At 42.9% G+C, this 18,640-nt stretch overlaps 1 protein-coding gene across 2 annotated transcripts in view; it reads right to left on the bottom strand.

Moving 5' to 3' along the window:
• The window catches only part of LOC144799449 (uncharacterized), an 84,039-nt gene that overhangs the window by 19,675 nt on the left and 45,724 nt on the right, over positions 1–18,640 (bottom strand). For both annotated transcript variants that reach the window (XM_078670763.1, XM_078670765.1), the window contains 2 exons: positions 6,813–6,914; positions 5,124–6,539 (listed from right to left, as the gene is read on the bottom strand). In XM_078670763.1, the coding sequence (XP_078526889.1) occupies positions 5,124–6,539; positions 6,813–6,914 (1,518 nt within the window). The remainder of the gene's footprint in view (positions 1–5,123; positions 6,540–6,812; positions 6,915–18,640) is intronic.

Here is an 18,640-nt window from a genome sequence, read left to right as displayed (position 1 = left end):
GTGTTAGGTAGGATCAATGGGCACCTTACCTGGGGTAACTACACCCTCAATTATGCCACCCTCCTGTGGGGGGAAATGGTCTTAGCACTGATTAGAGGGGTCTCCCCATCGTCAAGATGGTGGGGACTGAGAAGTGTATTTCACATAGCCTCCTTCACCTTAGGGATGGAGTTGGCAGAGGAGGGCACACCTCCTATTCTTCTAGGTTTTCCTGCCCAAGTGGGGGTGTAAACTGGGGACTGCCAAATGCTGCTTGCAGTAGAGGCTGGGGGTTTCATTATAAAGGCGGCAGGCCTTTGTAGCTTCCCTCTCGAGCACTGTGCTCATCTCCTCAGAGGAGGTGGGACACCTCTGCCTAGGATGTGCTTTGTTTCTGCTCCCAGAGAGCATAGGCTCTTGACCCAGGGGCCCAGAAACATGTCTGGTGGTGTCAGGCTGCCAACAGCCAGTCTGCGACTACACCAGGGTTGGTAGTTTTTCAGGGGGCACCTCGGAGGTGCACTCTAAATACATGGTCCAATAAATCCCAGACTGGCATCAGTGTGGGCTTATTGGGAGAAGTAGTTTGGTACCAAACACTCCTGGTTTCAGAGAAACCATCATGTTGCTGGGGAACTTGAGTTGTGGAGTTTCCAGCCCATGTACTCTCTATGGCTTCCCTGGCACTGACAATATCTAAGAATGGACTTAAATTTGTAGGGACATATCTGCTCGCGCAGATTTGCCTACACCTGTGGTATAGTGCACCCTCCCTTAGGACTGGAAGGCCTGCTAGAGGGGTGACTTACCTATACTGTAGACAGTGCAAGTTGGTATGGCACACAGGCAGTGTGCATGTCGACTGTCGTTATGTCTGCACCAGGCCAAGCATGCTGCAGCGGCAGGCTGCAGGGCCAAGGTGAGGGGTCACTAGGGGACCTCCTTAAGTCCCAATGCCCTGGGTACCCAGGTAACATTTACTCAGGACTTACTGTGGGCCTGAAGGGCCAGTTTTGGAACAGTTTTAGGGAAGAAGCACTGGCGACCTGGTTGGTAGGTACCCTGTACATCTACAATCGAAATCACATCAAATAGACAACAAGTGGGGGCTAAACATGTCAAAAAGGCACTCTCTCACTGTGGGGTAGACTGGAGTGAAGTGAAGTGGCTAAGTGGTGTGGAGTGAAAGAGGCGTAGAGTGGAGTGGCGTGCTGTGTCGTGGAATGAGTGGCATAGGATTCAGTGGGGTGGAGTCGAGTGGCGTGGCGTGGGGTGTTGTAAAGTGGATTAAGAGTGGAGGGGCATAGAGACGAGTGGCATGTCAAAGTGGAGTGTGGTAGAATGGAGTGGCGTGGTGTAGAGTGGAAGGGCTTAGAGCGGAGTGGCATAGTGTGGAGTATGCATGGTGTGGAGTATGCATGGTGTGGTAGCACACTGCCATTAAAGACAACACACTTTAAATTGAAACAAAAGTACAGTTTTACTAGACACAAACGATAATGTGTGCAAATATCATCACCTAGTGTATTGATGTGTTTTGATCATATTCAAATATCTGTACCACTACACTTTAGAGTTACTTACAAATATGCTTCATTGTCAGCAAAGTTCATTGCGTAGTAGGAAAAAAAACATCCTACATCCTCTCCTCTTACATGGATACTCAGCAGGATTGTCACATACATTCTCTCACTTTGGAGTCCGAGAAAGAAAAGCGAACACCAAGCTCCCTCAGAAGAGACCGTTTGACATTTGACCTCCGTCTTTGAATGCACAGCAAATGTGAAGTGATAAGAACAAGATTTAAAGGCCTGTTCACAGAAAATAAGTTTGTGGAAGAACACAGTAAGCAAGGTTTGGGCAACAGGAGGGGCAAACTGAAGTTGGACAGGCTAGAGCAAATAAAGCCAGCAAATAGAAAGCCGTAAAATGTGAGTTACAAACCACCGAGTCAATGTCAAGCAAAGGGTGGAATGCATTCCTAGGTCAGCTTTCTGAATATTCCCAAGATTTCTTCAGCGAATCAGACAGCTGCGCTGTCTGGTAGGCTTTGACCTAAAAAGTGCTACGATACGGCAGGCTTCAGCCATGCTTCCTTGCATTATTTAATTACTTTTAGCTATGCTGCTGTACAGCATGGCTACAAAACATTAACAAAGCCAATAGCTCTCGTAGGTGAGACTTATTGGCTTTGCCAATGCTTGTTACTAAAATATAAGGAATAAGGGCAAGCAAAAGCTGGTGAGATGGCTCCGAGATCAGCCTTTAATTTTGAGACCTACATACCACAGGTGCGAACGAGTGGAAAGCTAAGAGTAACGCATCTAACACTAACAGTGCTGAGGATCAACAAGTGCTACATAAATTACTAATTTTCATTGCTAAACTTAGTGACTATATAATGCTCCAGAAAAAAAGTTACACTTTGCTTTCTGGCCGTATAATACAGTCCATGAATGCATCAAACTCTGGTTTGCGTATGAAAACAGAAAAAGATTGCCCCTTTGAAGCAACACTAATTAGGCATTTGTAAGAAAGTGCTGGGGGTTTCTTTACTACAGAGAGGTGATGTTGAAATGATTTTGTCCAGTCATAAACAAGCAACCCCTGCAAACAATTGTTCTCAGGGTAAAATCCCAAAGGCACCAGAAGGAAAAATAAGGGATTACTCTTGTGGTGGTGCCAGGTGCACTAGTGCTGTACTCGGATGTATTGCACAGCACCAGGCTACACTTTCTGACAGATACAATCAAGAGTGGATGCAGGCAGCGGCTTGTTCCACACCACGTTTAATTATGTCAGACAGCATTAATCCCTTGCAAAGCTGTCACCTTTCAGCCTGTGAAGCAACAGCTTGAAGAGATACTCGGGGGTGGGGGGTGTCTTCGCAGTCCTCTGCTGTGGTTAGGGGAGCACAGGACACAATGAGAGGAAGACCACTGGAGTTGTGCCAGCCTTGTCTCCAAATTTTGATAACAGTAAAACAGCTAACGTTTGGATAACCTAAAGATGTCTATTAATGAATAATTGCCATTATTAACAATAAACATTGTCATTTTGGGAACAAACTTCACATAGGACAACATTAGTTTTTGTTGGGGGTTTTTCATTTTTCTTAAGTGAATATATATATATATATATATATATATATATATATATATATATATAAAATCACTCTGCACACTTTCCAAAAGAAAAGATGAGAGGCCACACGGGGAGTAGGGAACAAGCAGCCGTTTATTCAGAGGTCCCGGATTGGCGAATGCATTTCGGCTTATGTGCCTTCTTCAGCGCCTTCCTCCTTGACGACCTTTCCCCCAATGAACTACTCCTATGAATGAATGTCTATGAGCACTGAGTTCCCTCCCCCTAATGCGTTCTGCACAGCGAATGGCAGTCCGTTTTGAGGACTCCAAATCCCAGCATGCACAGTCTTGGCAATGTCAGGTAGCTGGTGTGGGGGAGTGGAGAACAATGTAGTTTTGTGCCCAGGCAGGAGGGTAGGGCGGTTGAAGGACAACGAACATCACGGTGGCAGTCCTGTGTCCCCGCTTGTCTGCAGCGCCCCTCCTCCCAGGTTGGACGTGAAACTGGGGCGGTCAAATGCGAGACAGTTTGCCCCATCGAGATAAAATACCTCAGTCAGTTTCCTCCTTGCTGAGAATCTTTGCGGACTCCCGGGATATCAATTTCTTGATTGTCTTAAAGCTGCGAGCAGCGTGGTGCCAGTAAGTCCCGTAGTCACTTGTAGCTGCAGGGCCATCTCTTCTGCGCGTCTGGCTGCGCAGTATACATCACTCTGCACACTTTCCAAAAGATAGATTAGATTTATCTATCCTAATAGATAGATAGATTAGATTTATCTATCCTAATAGATAGATAGATTAGATTTATCTATCCTAATAGATAGATAGATTAGATTTATCTATCCTAATAGATAGATAGATTAGATTTATCTATCCTAATAGATAGATAGATTAGATTTATCTATCCTAATAGATAGATAGATAGATAGATAGATAGATAGATAGATAAGATAGATAGATAAGATAGATAGATTAGATAGATAGATTAGATAGATAGATTAGATAGATAGATAGGATAGATAGATAGGATAGATAGATAGGATAGATAGATAGGATAGATAGATAGGATAGATAGAGCCGCTCCGTTGCACCAAAAAGACCGGAAAATGATAATAGACAATGTGAAGTTTACCGCTCACGGGGAAAAAAGCGGCAGTCCAAAATATAAATAAATAAAAATATATATATATATTCCTAATTACAGCGCCAGCAGCCGAAGAACCCTAATCAAGACATAGCTATCTGTACTTGGTTCAAGCTCCTGAGGAAAGAAAAGTAGTGATGCGCCAACACACAATGCCCAATTAGGCAGAAATTAGTAGCAACAATGCAGCCCACAAATAGTAAGCAATGGGCAGGCTCCAAGACCTTTTGTTGTCCACAAAAAAAGAACACATGCGCAGTTACAAGCTAGACCTAAAAATTGTCAAGACTGTTCCTGACTGGTTTGCGACTGAACAAAGTGGTCTGTTACATTGCATTCTTTGTTTAGGTCATACCACGAACAGGGATACTTGCATGTCTCGTCTATGACAACATTTTCCTAGGTACTGTGCTGTGCTCCTGCACTTCTCTAAATTGGAAAACTGGAACAGCTAGATTCTGTGCTGGAGAATACTTTACACAAGTGCCTCGTTTATTTTGAGATATACATTTCATGATTACTTGACACACTTCCAGTTTTATGTTATTTGCAATTATAAAATCCAATCTCATTGAGGAACACTAATGTGCCAAAACATTGTGTGCATTTATACGAAACTCTCTGTTGTGTTCAGGTTTTAAAACTTTTTCAAGACCAAGAAGGCCCAAAAAAGGAGACATGGACACTTTTCTTTTTCAACCATACAAAGGCTGTCTTCTGGCAATGTTACCTTATCCTTTATGGTGCTCCTACTGTCACCACTGTATGGAAACGTACTTCTTGAACCAGTTGCATTCACCCACTCTCTGTACAGCCATACACCTCTTGGTCATTCCTGCTCTGAAGGCCTTGAGCCTACACTCCTACTTCTCCTGTTACACCTTGCTCCCACCACCACCTCTCCAAGCTCTTACCTGTTGAGGGTATCCTGCGGATCCCCCAGACGACAGGGTTGTCTGTTCTCGGTTCATTCTGCCACCTGCTCCTGGTTGTTGCACAGATGTCTTTGTTCCTGCGCTGTATTGTTCAGCCTCAGTCTTCTTAGAAGGTGGGTGTCCAAATTTCGTTTCATGTAGAACCTCAGTAGTACCGTATCCTGAATCTGCCACACTAGGATGGGGGGAGGTCTGGTACCAGTTCTGACCTGGTCCCATCTCTGGATATCGACTCTGCTGTGCCCTGTTGGACACATCAGCATTGTGCAAAGATGCTCTATGGGCCAATTCTGTAGTCTGTGGTCCTCGATAAGAAGATTCAACATTCTGTGAGGTTCTATATGGCATATTATTCCCTTGAATTCCTCTAGGCTGGGATCCTCTGAAGGCCTGCTCAGTCGACTGAGGTTCTCTGTACGATGGCTCAGCCATCTGAAGCCCTCGGTACGATGGCTCTGCTGCCTGAGGTCCCCTGTATGATTGCTCAGCTGCCGGAGGTCCTCTGTATGATGGCTCAACTGTTTGAGGGGCTCTGTAACTTGGCTCATTTATCGGAGGTGCTCTGTACGATGGCTCACCTGCCTGAGGGCCTCTGTACATCACCTCAGCTACCTGAGACCCTCTGTATGGTGGCTCAGCTGCCTGAGGTCCTCTGTAGGATGGCTCAGTGTTCTGCATTCTGTAGGAAAATTCTGTGTTTTGAGGTCCTCTGTAGGGTGGCTCATTGGGGTGAGGGCCTCTAAAAGACTGCTCAGTGACCATAGGTCCTCTGTAGGGGGGTTCCATGGTAGGGGACCCTCTGTAGGATGGCTCTACAGTGTGATGTCCTCTGTAAGAGGGTTCCATGGATGAAGGTTCTCTGTACGAGGACTCCATGGTTAGAGGTCCTCTATACGACTGTTCAGAAGTGAGCTGGGGTCTGAAGGGTGGGTCAGTAGTATGCTGTGGTGGGTAGCCAGGCCCCACGTACCGCGGTGATGGCGGGCCATAGGCTTGCTCTGCTTTCCGGCGTGGCTCTGAATAGTTCATCACTGGCTGGGCCACCTTGACCTGGACGTTAAAAGCTGGACCGGTGGAGGATGAGGCAGTAGTGTAAGATGCTGGCATTGGCTGTGGATAGGATTTCGGCAACTGAGACACTCCATATCCCCCTGACAGGGATGTCCCATGTGACTCGGCTGGTGAATGGTTGTAGGAAGAGTTAGTCGTGGAAGAGACTGAATACGTGGCAGCCTGGGGAGATGCCCCATATCCTGGAGTCTTCCGTTCCATCCCATATGATCCAGTATGAGCTGATGCCCCATAAGCAGCTTGCTTCGGCTTGTAAGCTGTAGAAGATTTGGAGGTATGTGTCGCATGAGTTGCACCTGATGAGTGTGTCACAGCGTCATAACCCTGCAAGGAGAAAAGATGTTTCAAGCTTTGCTTTCCATTTGTGAGCTATAAAGCAATTTGTCTCCACTTTGCCACCACACCCATTGGCATGCTACATTTGCTGTGTAAACCACAGCTTCACGTTTTTACGTTACAGCTACTTATACTACTACTTGTCTTTTTCCACTGTAAGAATGCATTAGAATGGATCACAGTAGCAGGCCGCCCAAATCACCCAAAGGTTTCGGGCAGAAATCAGCAACATTTTCTCTTTGCCAACCTGCCCCAGCTTACCTGAGGTCCACTGCTCTCCATATCAGCCAGCATACTAGTGAGGGAGTCAATTTCTGCATCAATGCTGGAGGGGCGGTAGCTGCCCCTTTCGAGGGAGATGCCCTACAAAGGAACAGACAGTTCAATTCTAGTAAGGGATGAAAAGATAAAGGAACAAGTCACTAAGAGCCCACCCGCTTTGTCACCATGCTAATGGTTATCAGACCAGAAGATCAGAATTAGACCTGATAAACAAATACCTAAGTAGGCACGAGGACATTTTTATTTTAGAAATGTGAAGCCTGTACAATGGCAGATGTCAAAACCATGCATCAACATAATTTCCACAATTGCAAAATAATTAGAATGAATAAATAAATCATTAATCCTTTAAAGAGCCTTGAAATTCAAATTGCAGAACATTTCCATCTTAATAAATGTGGACCTATTTTGCTTAGGGAACACCTCAAAACACAAATGTATAAAGACAATGCCTGTGGCGGTGTCCTAATAATTCTATTTGGTTATAATACACACAAACAAATCAAATGTTGGGTTTTAATTGAACAGATGGGAATCAAACATAACAGAAATTACTCTAAGCCTCAATACACCCTTGAACAGGGAGAAACTACATTTAAAAATCTGTAGAGATGGTTTTAGGGTCAGATAGATCTTGAGCATAAGACCCACCCACGATGACTCAGTCACAAAGTACATTTGCCATATATCAATGGTCCTTGTTGACAGGTAACACAGCCCAAGAATGCACGGCACTGCTCTGCAGTGCAGCAGGAATTGGGTGCTTGGGTTCAATGATGCTGCACTGCTATTACGGAAGAGGTGTGGTGCATGGCCCAGAGCAGCTGACTCCAGAGCACGCGGCTCACGGTTCGATCTCGGACACTGGCGGCAGCTTGGCTCAGCATCATGTGACTATGGACAATCGTCACCTAATCTCTCAGACGTCCCCCAGTTTCTTGAAACCTTAAGGGGTGATATGTTTGCACTTTACAATTAGGAATTATTATTGTATTATTACAGTCTGGACACACACTGCTATCCTTTGACCCACTGCAGCACATACTGCTAGCCCAAACTGAAAACAAACCTCTATCCTGACCTATCTTATACCGCTGGCCCAAGACGGAAATATTCACACAGGTTTTGCAAAGCACCTCAGTTCTACCTTATCAGTACTGAGGGAGCTACAGTCCTTTCATAATGCACTCATTTCCTGAAATGGTCTGTGCACTGGTCTCCATGAACAGAGACATCCCCAAAGCTCTGACAACAAACAAGGGGAAAATGTCTAGAACCGGTGTCTCCAACCGGTCGATCGCGAGCCACTGGTAGCTCGCGGAGACCCCGGGAGTAGCTCGCCTAGCCCTTTGCTCAGATTGGAGCAAATCTGTGGATGGGGCGGGCGAAGAGGATGACGCGACACGATGACGCTCCTCTCCTGGAGCTGCAGACTCCTCTCGTGAGAGTCTGACGTCATCGTCTACTCAAACCGGAGCAGGAAGAGATGTGACTTCACTGCCTTAAGCAGCCAGGAGACGGCCAGGAGACGAGCCTTCCACTGCAGGTAAGCCGCGTTTATTTACTTCTGGGTTGGGATGGGATCACTTGTCTCGGTTGCTTGGTGCAAGTTATTTCAACTTGGGGGTATTCTAATTTTCTGGCTACACTCTCGCTCAATGGGGCCTTCGAGGCGCCCTCGTCTCTAGCTTCCATCTACCGGTCACCCCCCTCTCTCAACTCCCGCCACTCCCAAACAAGTCAGTGCTCCAACGTCTGTACCGGAGCCATCTCCCTCATGCTCTCGACACTTGCCTCCCTCCCCTGATCCCTCTGTCGCCCCCATCCACCCTCTCTTTGCTCCCAGCAGCAGCATGCCATGACCCCAGCCGCCCCCACAGATGCCACCAGGACACCGAAAACTGCTCTGACTCACTCGCGCGTTCCTGGTCCTGCGGAAAGAGGTGACTCTCCCTACCCTCTCCTCACCCCCACCCGAGCTTTCTTATCACCTTTTAACTATGAAAGATGTGGGACTGCAATACTGACTCAGAGGCTCAATATGATCAGTGCATTATCCCGCACATCCTGCTTTCCTGCTCAGTATCTCTCTGACGAGTCCTCACAGAGGTGTGTGGGAATTCAAAACAATCATAAATAAAATAATTAAAAGGGCAGTGATGGGGGTGGGCATTTAAAACCTGTGGCCACTGAGGTCACGCTGCCCAATCAATCATAACGAGCAAAGATCAGATAAAAAAATAATCTGAAATTAGGAGGGTCGAAATTGTAACATACAGCCACTAAAATACTGTGTATGCACAGACTCCTTATGTTTTACCGACAAACCACAAACTTTACATATTGTGCACATGCTTCTTGTAAAGCCTCGGGCTGGAGTTTGGCAGCACATGTAAAGTGACTCGGGAATGAAGTCACACCAGAAATACTTGGGATAGGTCAAATTGTTGCTTGTGTTTCCTGTTGGATGAACTGCCGCCTCTGGCACATAACCGGGCATAATTAAATCACGACAGCAGTTCATTTCTCCTCCCCGCGCCTCTATTAGTGATGTAATACTATACATCTACAAAATGTGCTGGCCAATTGGAATTTGAATTTAATGGTTCTTTAATCCTGTGATTGGGCATGTTTGAGACAATTTCAAATATTGCCAAATGAAGCAAAGGAGCTGCAGAGTAATGGTTTGGTGAGGCCAGGGTGACACAATCTGAGCTAATCGTATCGCCGCGATTCCATCTCAAGCGACCCGGTTCAGAAATGACAATGTTACACCTGGACCAGGACTTCCTTTTGATGATCTGATGTTTTTTTGTTAAAGCGCCTCGACTGCTCCTCAGTATGTGCTACTCTTCCCACCACCACCTTCAGATGAAAATCCAAGATTAAAGTGGGTCTCTTCAGCAGATGCATTCGCCCACCGAGCTATCTCTTCAGAATTCTAACATGCCACATACAAGTTCCACAGAGATTTTTGCAGCAGGTGCATGAATTGACTGAGCTTTAGGGCAGATTTTACTTTCATCTATATTGCTCCTGCTAATGAGAAGGGTGAAACGAGAACGTTTCAACAGCAACAGAATATACTTTATTTACATAATAAACGTTAGGTGATAGTGCACTGGGTTCTGAAAAACAGAATCTTTGTGGGTGTAGGGAAGCAGGTAATACAGTGTATTTACCCACCTAGATTACTCATGCGCACTCTGTACCCGGAAACAGTGAGAACATTGCTTTGAACATATATGTACCCACCACAAAGTGAAGATTCAAAAATATTAGGGTAACAGGGGATGCTAAGGCCAACTCTGCTTCTTCAATGTAATTTCCATTGAAATGAATGGACACTCCATGACGAGTTACCCTTGTCATTAGCATCCAAGTGGTTAAAGACGATAATAAGACCTTTAAATAAGGTTCTTTTTCTCCTGTATGAAAAGCCTCACTTCTTTCCTTTTTCCTTCATTATCTAAGAAATGGCACAACCGTGGTGTACACAAAGAACATAATTGTGAACATGAATGGTCCTAAAATAGATGCATTTTTTACCTAGGTCTCATGAGGAACATAGCTATTCAACCTATTTTATGGAACGTTTCAAGTCAAGGAGACCATTGCATTGCTCTTAACAAGATAATGAGTATAGGGGCGTGGCTTGAAAGCCAATCATGGCTGTTTGCCATCTGAGGGGTCTTCGCGTCATGGGCACCACTGCACTTAGTCACCGTTGTGCGGAGTTCCTTCTACCTTAACGGCTGTATCTTTGTCAGAAGCAATAATGGTAGTTTTCTTTGTTACGCCTCACCTAGGGTGGCATAGCATTTTTTTAATGCATTCCCAGGTCCACCATTAATAGTGAATGTGATATTTCAACATTTCGGTGTGTGGTTGAAAGTCTTTTCCTTGGTTTAATGGTCTGCATTACAGCATTATTAAAGGTGTCCATGTGGTATTCTTGCCTTTTATGGATTGGATGAGGACTTCATCAACATTTTTACTCTTGCAACAGCCTCAACAACCAATGATGGGTGAAGAGCCAGGTCCCTCCAAAAGGGCGAAGACTTACAACTTCCATCAAGAGTGGGAGAACGACTTTTTATTTACACAAATCAAAGACAACTGTGTGTGTTTAATCTGTGGAGAAAAAGTTGCAGTGGGGAAAAAGAGCGATGTTGAGAGGCATTTTTCAACAAAGCACATGCATTTTGAGAGGAAGTTCCCCAAGGTAAGCAGCCTGAGGTCACAGAAAGTAAATGTACTGAAATCTGCATTGCAGACACAGCAATCTTTTTTTACAAAGCCAACAAAGAAAGCCACTGCAGCAACTGAAGCATCCTTCGTAGTTACTCATCACTTGATCAAGCACAAAGCAACATTTTCAGATGGAGCTATTGTGAAGGAAGCAATGCTTCCAATGGCCCACTCCTTATTCAAAGACTTTAAATATAGCCATGAAATTATGTCTGGCATTTCAAATGTGCAGTTGGGGTCAAACACTATGGTAAGAAGGGTATCTGCATTATCGGTCAACATGATAGAGCAGTTGGAGCGGGATTTAAAGACATGTAAATATTTTTCTCTGCAATGTGATGAATCTGTTGATGCAAGCGATATTGCACAGTTGGCTATCTTTGTTAGAATGTTTTTTGAAGATTTCACTTATAAAGAGGAATTTTTAACTCTGTTGCCTCTGAAAACCACAACCAGAGGATCTGACATCCACAATGAGGTGAAAAATTATTTTGTGAAACAAAATGTCCCATTGAAAAAGTTAGTGGCATAACAACTGATGGTGCACCCGCAATGATAGGGCTTCATTCTGTCTTCATTGCCATTTGTAAAGCAGATCCAGATTTCCCTCCGTTATTAAACTACCATTGCATTATACATCAACAGGCAATATGTGCCAAGGTAATGAATGGGGTTTGATCATGTGATGACTCAAGTTGTTAAAATTATTAATTCAATTCGTGCAAAGGCCAAGCAGCAGCGAACCTTCAAATTGTTCCTTGAAGAACTTTCAGCTGAGTATGGTGACCTTTTACTGCATACTCAGATCCGATGGCTTAGCAGGGGAAGAATACTGCGAAGATTCCTTTCCCTATTGCCAGAAGTCAAAGCTTTCATGGAGTCTAGAAATGTATATACCCACACAGTTGTCAAACACTGAATGGTTGCTCGATTTAGCTTTTTTGACAGATGTCACAGAGAAATTAAATGTATTGAACTACGAGTTGCAAGGCAAAAACAAGACGATAGCCAATATGATTAGTTCTGTGAAAACATTCAAAACAAAACTTAACCTTTTCATACAGCATGTACAGAAAAGAAAGATGCAGCACTTTCCCTCTGTGCTCCAAATCCTGTCAGAAAACAAAACTGAGGCTGAGATCCTTGACATACAAAAATACAGTAACCTCCTCGTGAGGCTTGATCAAGAGTTCAGTGACCGGTTTAGTGATTTTGAGCAACTGTGTGATGTTCACTTCAAACCCCTTCATGGAAGTGGATGTTAGTGACCTTTCAGAGAAAATTAGTGTTCTTCTGAACCTCGACTCTGACACCATGGAAATGGAGATGGAGATGGTCTCACTTCAAAATGACATTGAATTGAAATCAAGGCAATCTGACATTAATTTCTGGAGTCTTGTAGATGCAGAAAAGTTTAAGAACATCCACGCAGCTGCATTGAAACTTTGTTCCCTGTTTGGCTCTACCTATCTTTGTGAATCTGCATTTTCCGATATGAACTTCATAAAACCTACGTTTCGCACACTTCGCACACATCTGACTGACAAACATTTAAATGACTCCATAAGAGTTGCCCTCTCAAGCTTCACCCCAGATTACAAGGCATTACTGGACACCATGCAGTGTCAAGTCTCTCACTGAAATTATGTGTATGCAGTCGTAATCAATACTTGTTCAGTCACAGTTCCTGGTGAAATCACAAATCTGTTTCATTATTAAAACAAAGATTAAAGTCGCTGCAGAGCAGAGTCTTCAGCCCCCTGCAAAGCTGTTTTATTATGTGTACGAGAACAATGCAATGTGTACTGCAGGCCTGTATTACAAACACAATAAAACTTAGCTGGAGAGAAGAATCTTGAGCACATTTCCAAATGATTACTTGCAGCATTAGAACAAATCAGTTCCACATTGAAGGTAAGATCGCTTTTCATGTATGTTTGTTAATTGAGCCGCATTACAAGGATTATTTCAATGACAACTATTACTGGAAGGTCTTAATTTTGGACCTTAATTTTGGACCTATTAATTGAAATGTCACAAAACCAAAGTCATTCCTTTTGGTGTTCTAGGGAACTCTTAAGTCAGGCCTGGCTTGTGTATTTTGTTCAAACCACAGTATGGGCTCTGATGACATTAGGCTTAAAGTCAATGAAACTGGGCGTGGGGGGTCTCTTGGAAAAATGCGCGAGTTGATTCGGGTTCAGTAGCTCACGACGATTTTCACTGGCCAGAAGTAGCTCTGACTACACAAAAGGTTGGAGACCCCTGGTCTAGAAGAACCTTAAATGATAGAGGATTAAAATGAACTAGTAGAGTAGATTCAAAAGATCACGCAAGGACAAGTGCATCCATCAATGCTAGAGACACTGAGAATACAACAGACTTAAGGATAGACAGCACAAAGGACAGAAATTGAAAGATGTCCACAAACACCACTTCTTCTGCATCTTGTCGAGGTAAACAAGAAAACAAGAAGCAGAAATACTAAGAAAATCTGAAGAGCTAGGAAAGAAACTAGTGACAAATTTCAAAGTTAAAAATTAAAACACTTCACAGAGACATTCATTTATACCAACTACACAACCCACATTACAAAAGACAGAACTTTAACTTTACAGCTTCATGAGGAACATTAATATTGAAATATTTTTTTTCCAGCTACGCCACAGAGAGAACCTAACATGACACCAGGTACCTAAAAAGAATTTAAGCCCAAGTCTCCATGAGGCACCGGATCCGTTTGAAACATTGGGAAAAAAGGACATTTAAAACATTTCATTCAAAAACAGTACAAAACGGAGAACGATTTATCCAGAGAAGAGTATGCTTGTTTGAAAAAACTGAGAAAATAAGTCAATATGAACAATAAAGTTAGCAGATAAAGGTTTTGCCTTGCTTTTTATGGACATGTCATTTTATGAATATAAAGATCAAAGATTGAACGATGGACACCACTGCCTAGATTGAAACCCACCATTATGCAACAAATGAGTTAACAAAAGAATTATTATACACATCAGAAAGAGCTGAATGGGTAGATTGAATAACTGAGAAAGGTAAACAATTCTTAAATAATTGTTCCCCAAGTACATCAGTCAATTAACCCCTCAGCTGCTGGGCCTTCCCCCATCCCAAGTACTTAGCCCTTTTTTAATCTATTTGGGCAGGTTCATGCGTAGGCCTCCTTAACTTTCTTTTTGTCCACATAGGCTATGCTATCCACAGCAAATGTATGTCTCCCCCCCCCCCCCCCCCCCCAATATCCTAGGGATTCTAAAGGTACCCAGGGTTTGTGGATTCCCCTAGAGGGGACTGAGAAAACAGCCAAAATATCGCTAAATATGATGTTCTTTGGGGAAAAATAGGAAAAGGTGCTCTGGAACAAATGTGTCTGTTTTTTAAAATTAACAAAATGGCATCATCGAATGATTTGCTGTCCTAAAGTCACAACCTTCCCAGCTTTCAGAAACATGCAGAGCTGAATAAAAAAAACTATTTTTTACCACAATTTTGGCATTTTTCACAGAGGTAGCCCATTTCTTCTATTTTTTGTGCTTTCAACCTACTACCAGTTTGTGACAAAAACAAGCATGAAACCCATGGGTGATCCAAGAAAGCAATGTATTTCTGAAAAGTGGACACATTTACGAATTCAGCAAGGGGTCATGTGTGTAGTTCCATCAAGCTATTCCCAAAGAGACTAAGTATTAAAATGAAGAAATATTACAAATGAGTAGGAAAAAACAGCCATTTGAGACGGTTTTCATCTATAACTCTGTGACGATGGCAGATTTACAAAAGCAGTGCATCATTATGTTCAGCAGACCCTTTAGGTTGTGATCGTTTGTAGGTTCTCCAAGAACCCGAGGTAACCAGAGCCAACAACTTACCTGCACCGCAAAATTGATTTTCATTGTGTACTGATTATAGACCAATTCATATGGTAAAATAAGTAGAGTGAAAAACAGATATCAAGAAAACCTATGTAATTTTGATATGGATTTTAGGAGCAGTAGTTCTTTGTACATCTCTGAATGTATGGATACCCGTAGAAGCATATGATTCAGAGGTTATTTTTCAAAATGTCATTTGGAAGGCACCAATGCAGCCAGTTAGTAATAACAAATGTCTTACTATTCTATGCTCCCATACGTCTCCCAATAAATATGGTACCTCACTTGTGTGGTTAGGCCTAGTGCCAGCGACACTAGGCCTGACTAGTTTTTTGCAAATTAGTTAGCTGTGGATTTAAGACCCTAGTTCATCCTGCACCCAGGGAACCCTATCAAACCTGTAAATGTTTCAAAACTAGACACCTAGGGGAATCCAGGATGGTGCGACTTGCCTGACTTTCAGCAGGCTGTTTTACCCAGAATCTCTTGCAAACTTCAAACTTTGACAAAAAAATAAATTTTCCTCACACTTCTGCGGGGAGCCACAAACATCCTTCCACCCAGCATTTCCCTAAGTCTTCCGATCCACTTGTGTGGGCAGGCCTAGTGCCCACAAAAGGAAACAGCCAAAAAACTCAACATGGGGACATCACATTTTCCACTCAAAACGGCGCCATTTTTCTGCAAAGTGGGTAGCTATGGATTTTGGGCCCTAGCTCAGCCATCACCTAGGGAAATGTAGCAAACCTGCACATATTTTAAACTAGACACCTAGGGGAATCCATGATGGGGTGACTTGCGAGGATCTCATGAGGTTTTTTACCCACAATGCCCAGCAAACCTCAAATTTAACTGAAATCACACATTTTCCTTACATTTCTGTAATGGAAACTCCCAGAACCCGCAGGAATCCACAAAATTCCTACTACCTAGTATCACCCCACTTGTGCCGATAAAAACGCTGCCTCACTTCTGTGGCTAGTGCCTGCAACCGGAATGGAACAAGCCACGGTCAATGGGAGCCCTTGCGTGGGGGGTTTGAGGTTTGCAGGGCATTGTAGGTAAGACAATGATGTGGGATGTATGCGACGCACACCACCCTGGACTCCCTCGGATGTCTAGTTTTCAGGACGGTCTAGGTCTTGTGGGTTTTTCCCAGTGGCAGCCTACCCAAGCCCAAAAAGTGCAGTCGTTCACTATTGCGAGTAGGATGATACAGGGAGTTACATTAACTCTCCTGGCCCATATGTAAAAAACAACACCCAAAAGAATAAAATGCCCTCTTGCTTGCCACTGGGACAGGATACTTTAGTCCACAGGGGAGCAGAAAGACTGGTGAGGTTTTAGGGGTGAGGTGGGGCCCGATGATAGGATGAGAAAGACCACCCCATTCTTTTATTAAATTGAATATATTGAATGTTAATTTAATGAACACATTTCGGATACTTTTAATTTAGCTCAAGGAACGAGGCAAGGCTGTCCTTTATCCGCCATTCTATTTCTTTTATCAATTGAACCTCTTCTACACTCTATTCGCAATAATGAAATCATCAAAGGTATTCCTTCCAAAAATGGTTTCCAGATGCTAGATGTATATGCAGATGACGTCCTAATTTACTCCACTGAGTCATTCCTGAAATTTTAAATGTAAATCACAGAATAATCTCGGGTCACTAGGTATTCCTTAAATAAGGAGAAAACTGAAGTCTTTCCCCTTAATATTTTATGTTTCCCATTTATGGCATCTTCCGCAAACCTTAAATGCTAATCTAATAAACTTAAATACTTGGGTATGAAATTTGCGATATCCACTTTAAATACTAAGCTCCATTTAGAAACCTCCCTTCTTGCAAAAATTAAAAGACTTGCTGAGGAATGGTCTCTGAAATGCATAACTTGGTGGGGGAGGGCTAATTGCACCTCTTGTCAACTTTAACTTCGTATGTTACCTCTGTACCTTTCTAAATCCTTCTTCACTTCACTCAATGATTTAATTACAACTTTTATTTGGAAATGGAAAAAGGCAAGAATCTCTTTACGTAAATTACAACGACACAAACAAGGCGGTATTAATCCCCCCAATTTTTTCTTTTATCAAACTACCTTCTTAATTAGACCAGTCATATGGTGGCTACACACCGGTTCCTTTTCGTCATACTTGGGTTGACAAAGAGATGGATCGAAATGCCCCCTCTATCACAACAAGACACATCAAGGTGTCCTCCCATTCCTACCAAATCATTATAGATTCAGTCAATGCTCTCAAAAGTTAGGTACGTGCTTCCCGCATAACATCAAGGACTCTGAATTTGCCTCCTTATGGTTCAATCCACAAATTAAAATCATTCCTAATCCCTCTTTCTGGGAATGATGGGTGTCTATGGGCTTTTTATATTTCCCCAGAATACCCTCTAACTTTTGCTGTATTACCGTCAAATGTTTCTCTCCTACCAATTGACTTTTATAATTTCCCGTCCCCTCAAAGAGGCCCTTAGGTGTATCAAGAAAACACAAAGCAGACTGTCTCAACTTCCTCCATTGCTTCACTTCTACAAGCCATAAAGTTTCCCTAATATATAAAATACTCCAAAAAACATCTCCTATTTTCACAGATTAAATTAAAAAAATGGGATGCTTCATGCATTAAATATAATATAGATCCCATACCACAGTCGCATTGGTCAGACATATGGAAATCCATGCTAATGCATAAAGTCTCACTGCTCATCTTACAATGCAGACTATAGACAACATATTCACACATTCTGGACCCAGAACTTCTGCATTAATGCTGCCTCCTCTGCTCAGCTTCTTGCTGGTATTGCCAGCCCCACTCAGGTGACTTAGAACATTTATTTTACTACAAACCCATTACTCCATTTTGGAAATCTATTCAAACGACACAAATATTTTCAATACACAAATGTCACTTTCACTAAGCATAATCTACTTGGGTTTACATGCAACTTCAGACTCAAATACACTACACTGTCATTTTGGGACTGTTTCCTCATTGACATTCTGCTTGCAATGGGCATCAAAACGATGCTCGCAAATTGGAAAAACTATAATATATCATACCACACATGGAGGGCTTGGGTATGTTTTTTGAAGAGTGCTGATAATCTTATCCACAAATGTCAGTTTAATAAAAAAATCTTCTTGTCTCTTATGGTCCAAAATCGACTTATATTTGCAAAAGAGTAATCCACCCAAAGGTATTTTACGGCATTCTTTGTACATGTTGTATTCATTGATTACCTGACCCCTAGGTGGTTGTTCTTTCTTTTCTCTACCCCTTTGCTCTTTTCACACCTCTTGTACATGTACCATGTTATATGAGCTATTCAGGTTATAGATAGTCATACTCCTTTGATCAATATACAGTTTTTACTCTGATTGTTTTTGGTGATATTATATGCCATCTAAGTATGTGTGTGTGTATATTACATATACAATATATACACACATGCACAATGTATTCCGTTCTTCCTGAATGAAAACTGCAGTAAAATATTTTTTAAATGAAAATATATCTATAGAAGGAAATAGAAAGGCGTCTATTAAAACAAAAAAAGCATTAAGGGGGAGGTGCCAGGGGAGTATAATCCCTTTTGTGCAAGGGATTACCCGTTCCCCCTGTCCCTGGCGCCTAGTGGGTGG

This window comes from Lissotriton helveticus, chromosome 12 (genome assembly GCF_964261635.1).
Source record: "Lissotriton helveticus chromosome 12, aLisHel1.1, whole genome shotgun sequence".
In the NCBI taxonomy this organism is placed as follows: Eukaryota; Metazoa; Chordata; class Amphibia; order Caudata; family Salamandridae; genus Lissotriton; species Lissotriton helveticus.
Note: the sequence above shows the minus strand (reverse complement) of the source record. Positions and strands in the feature narration are given on the sequence as shown.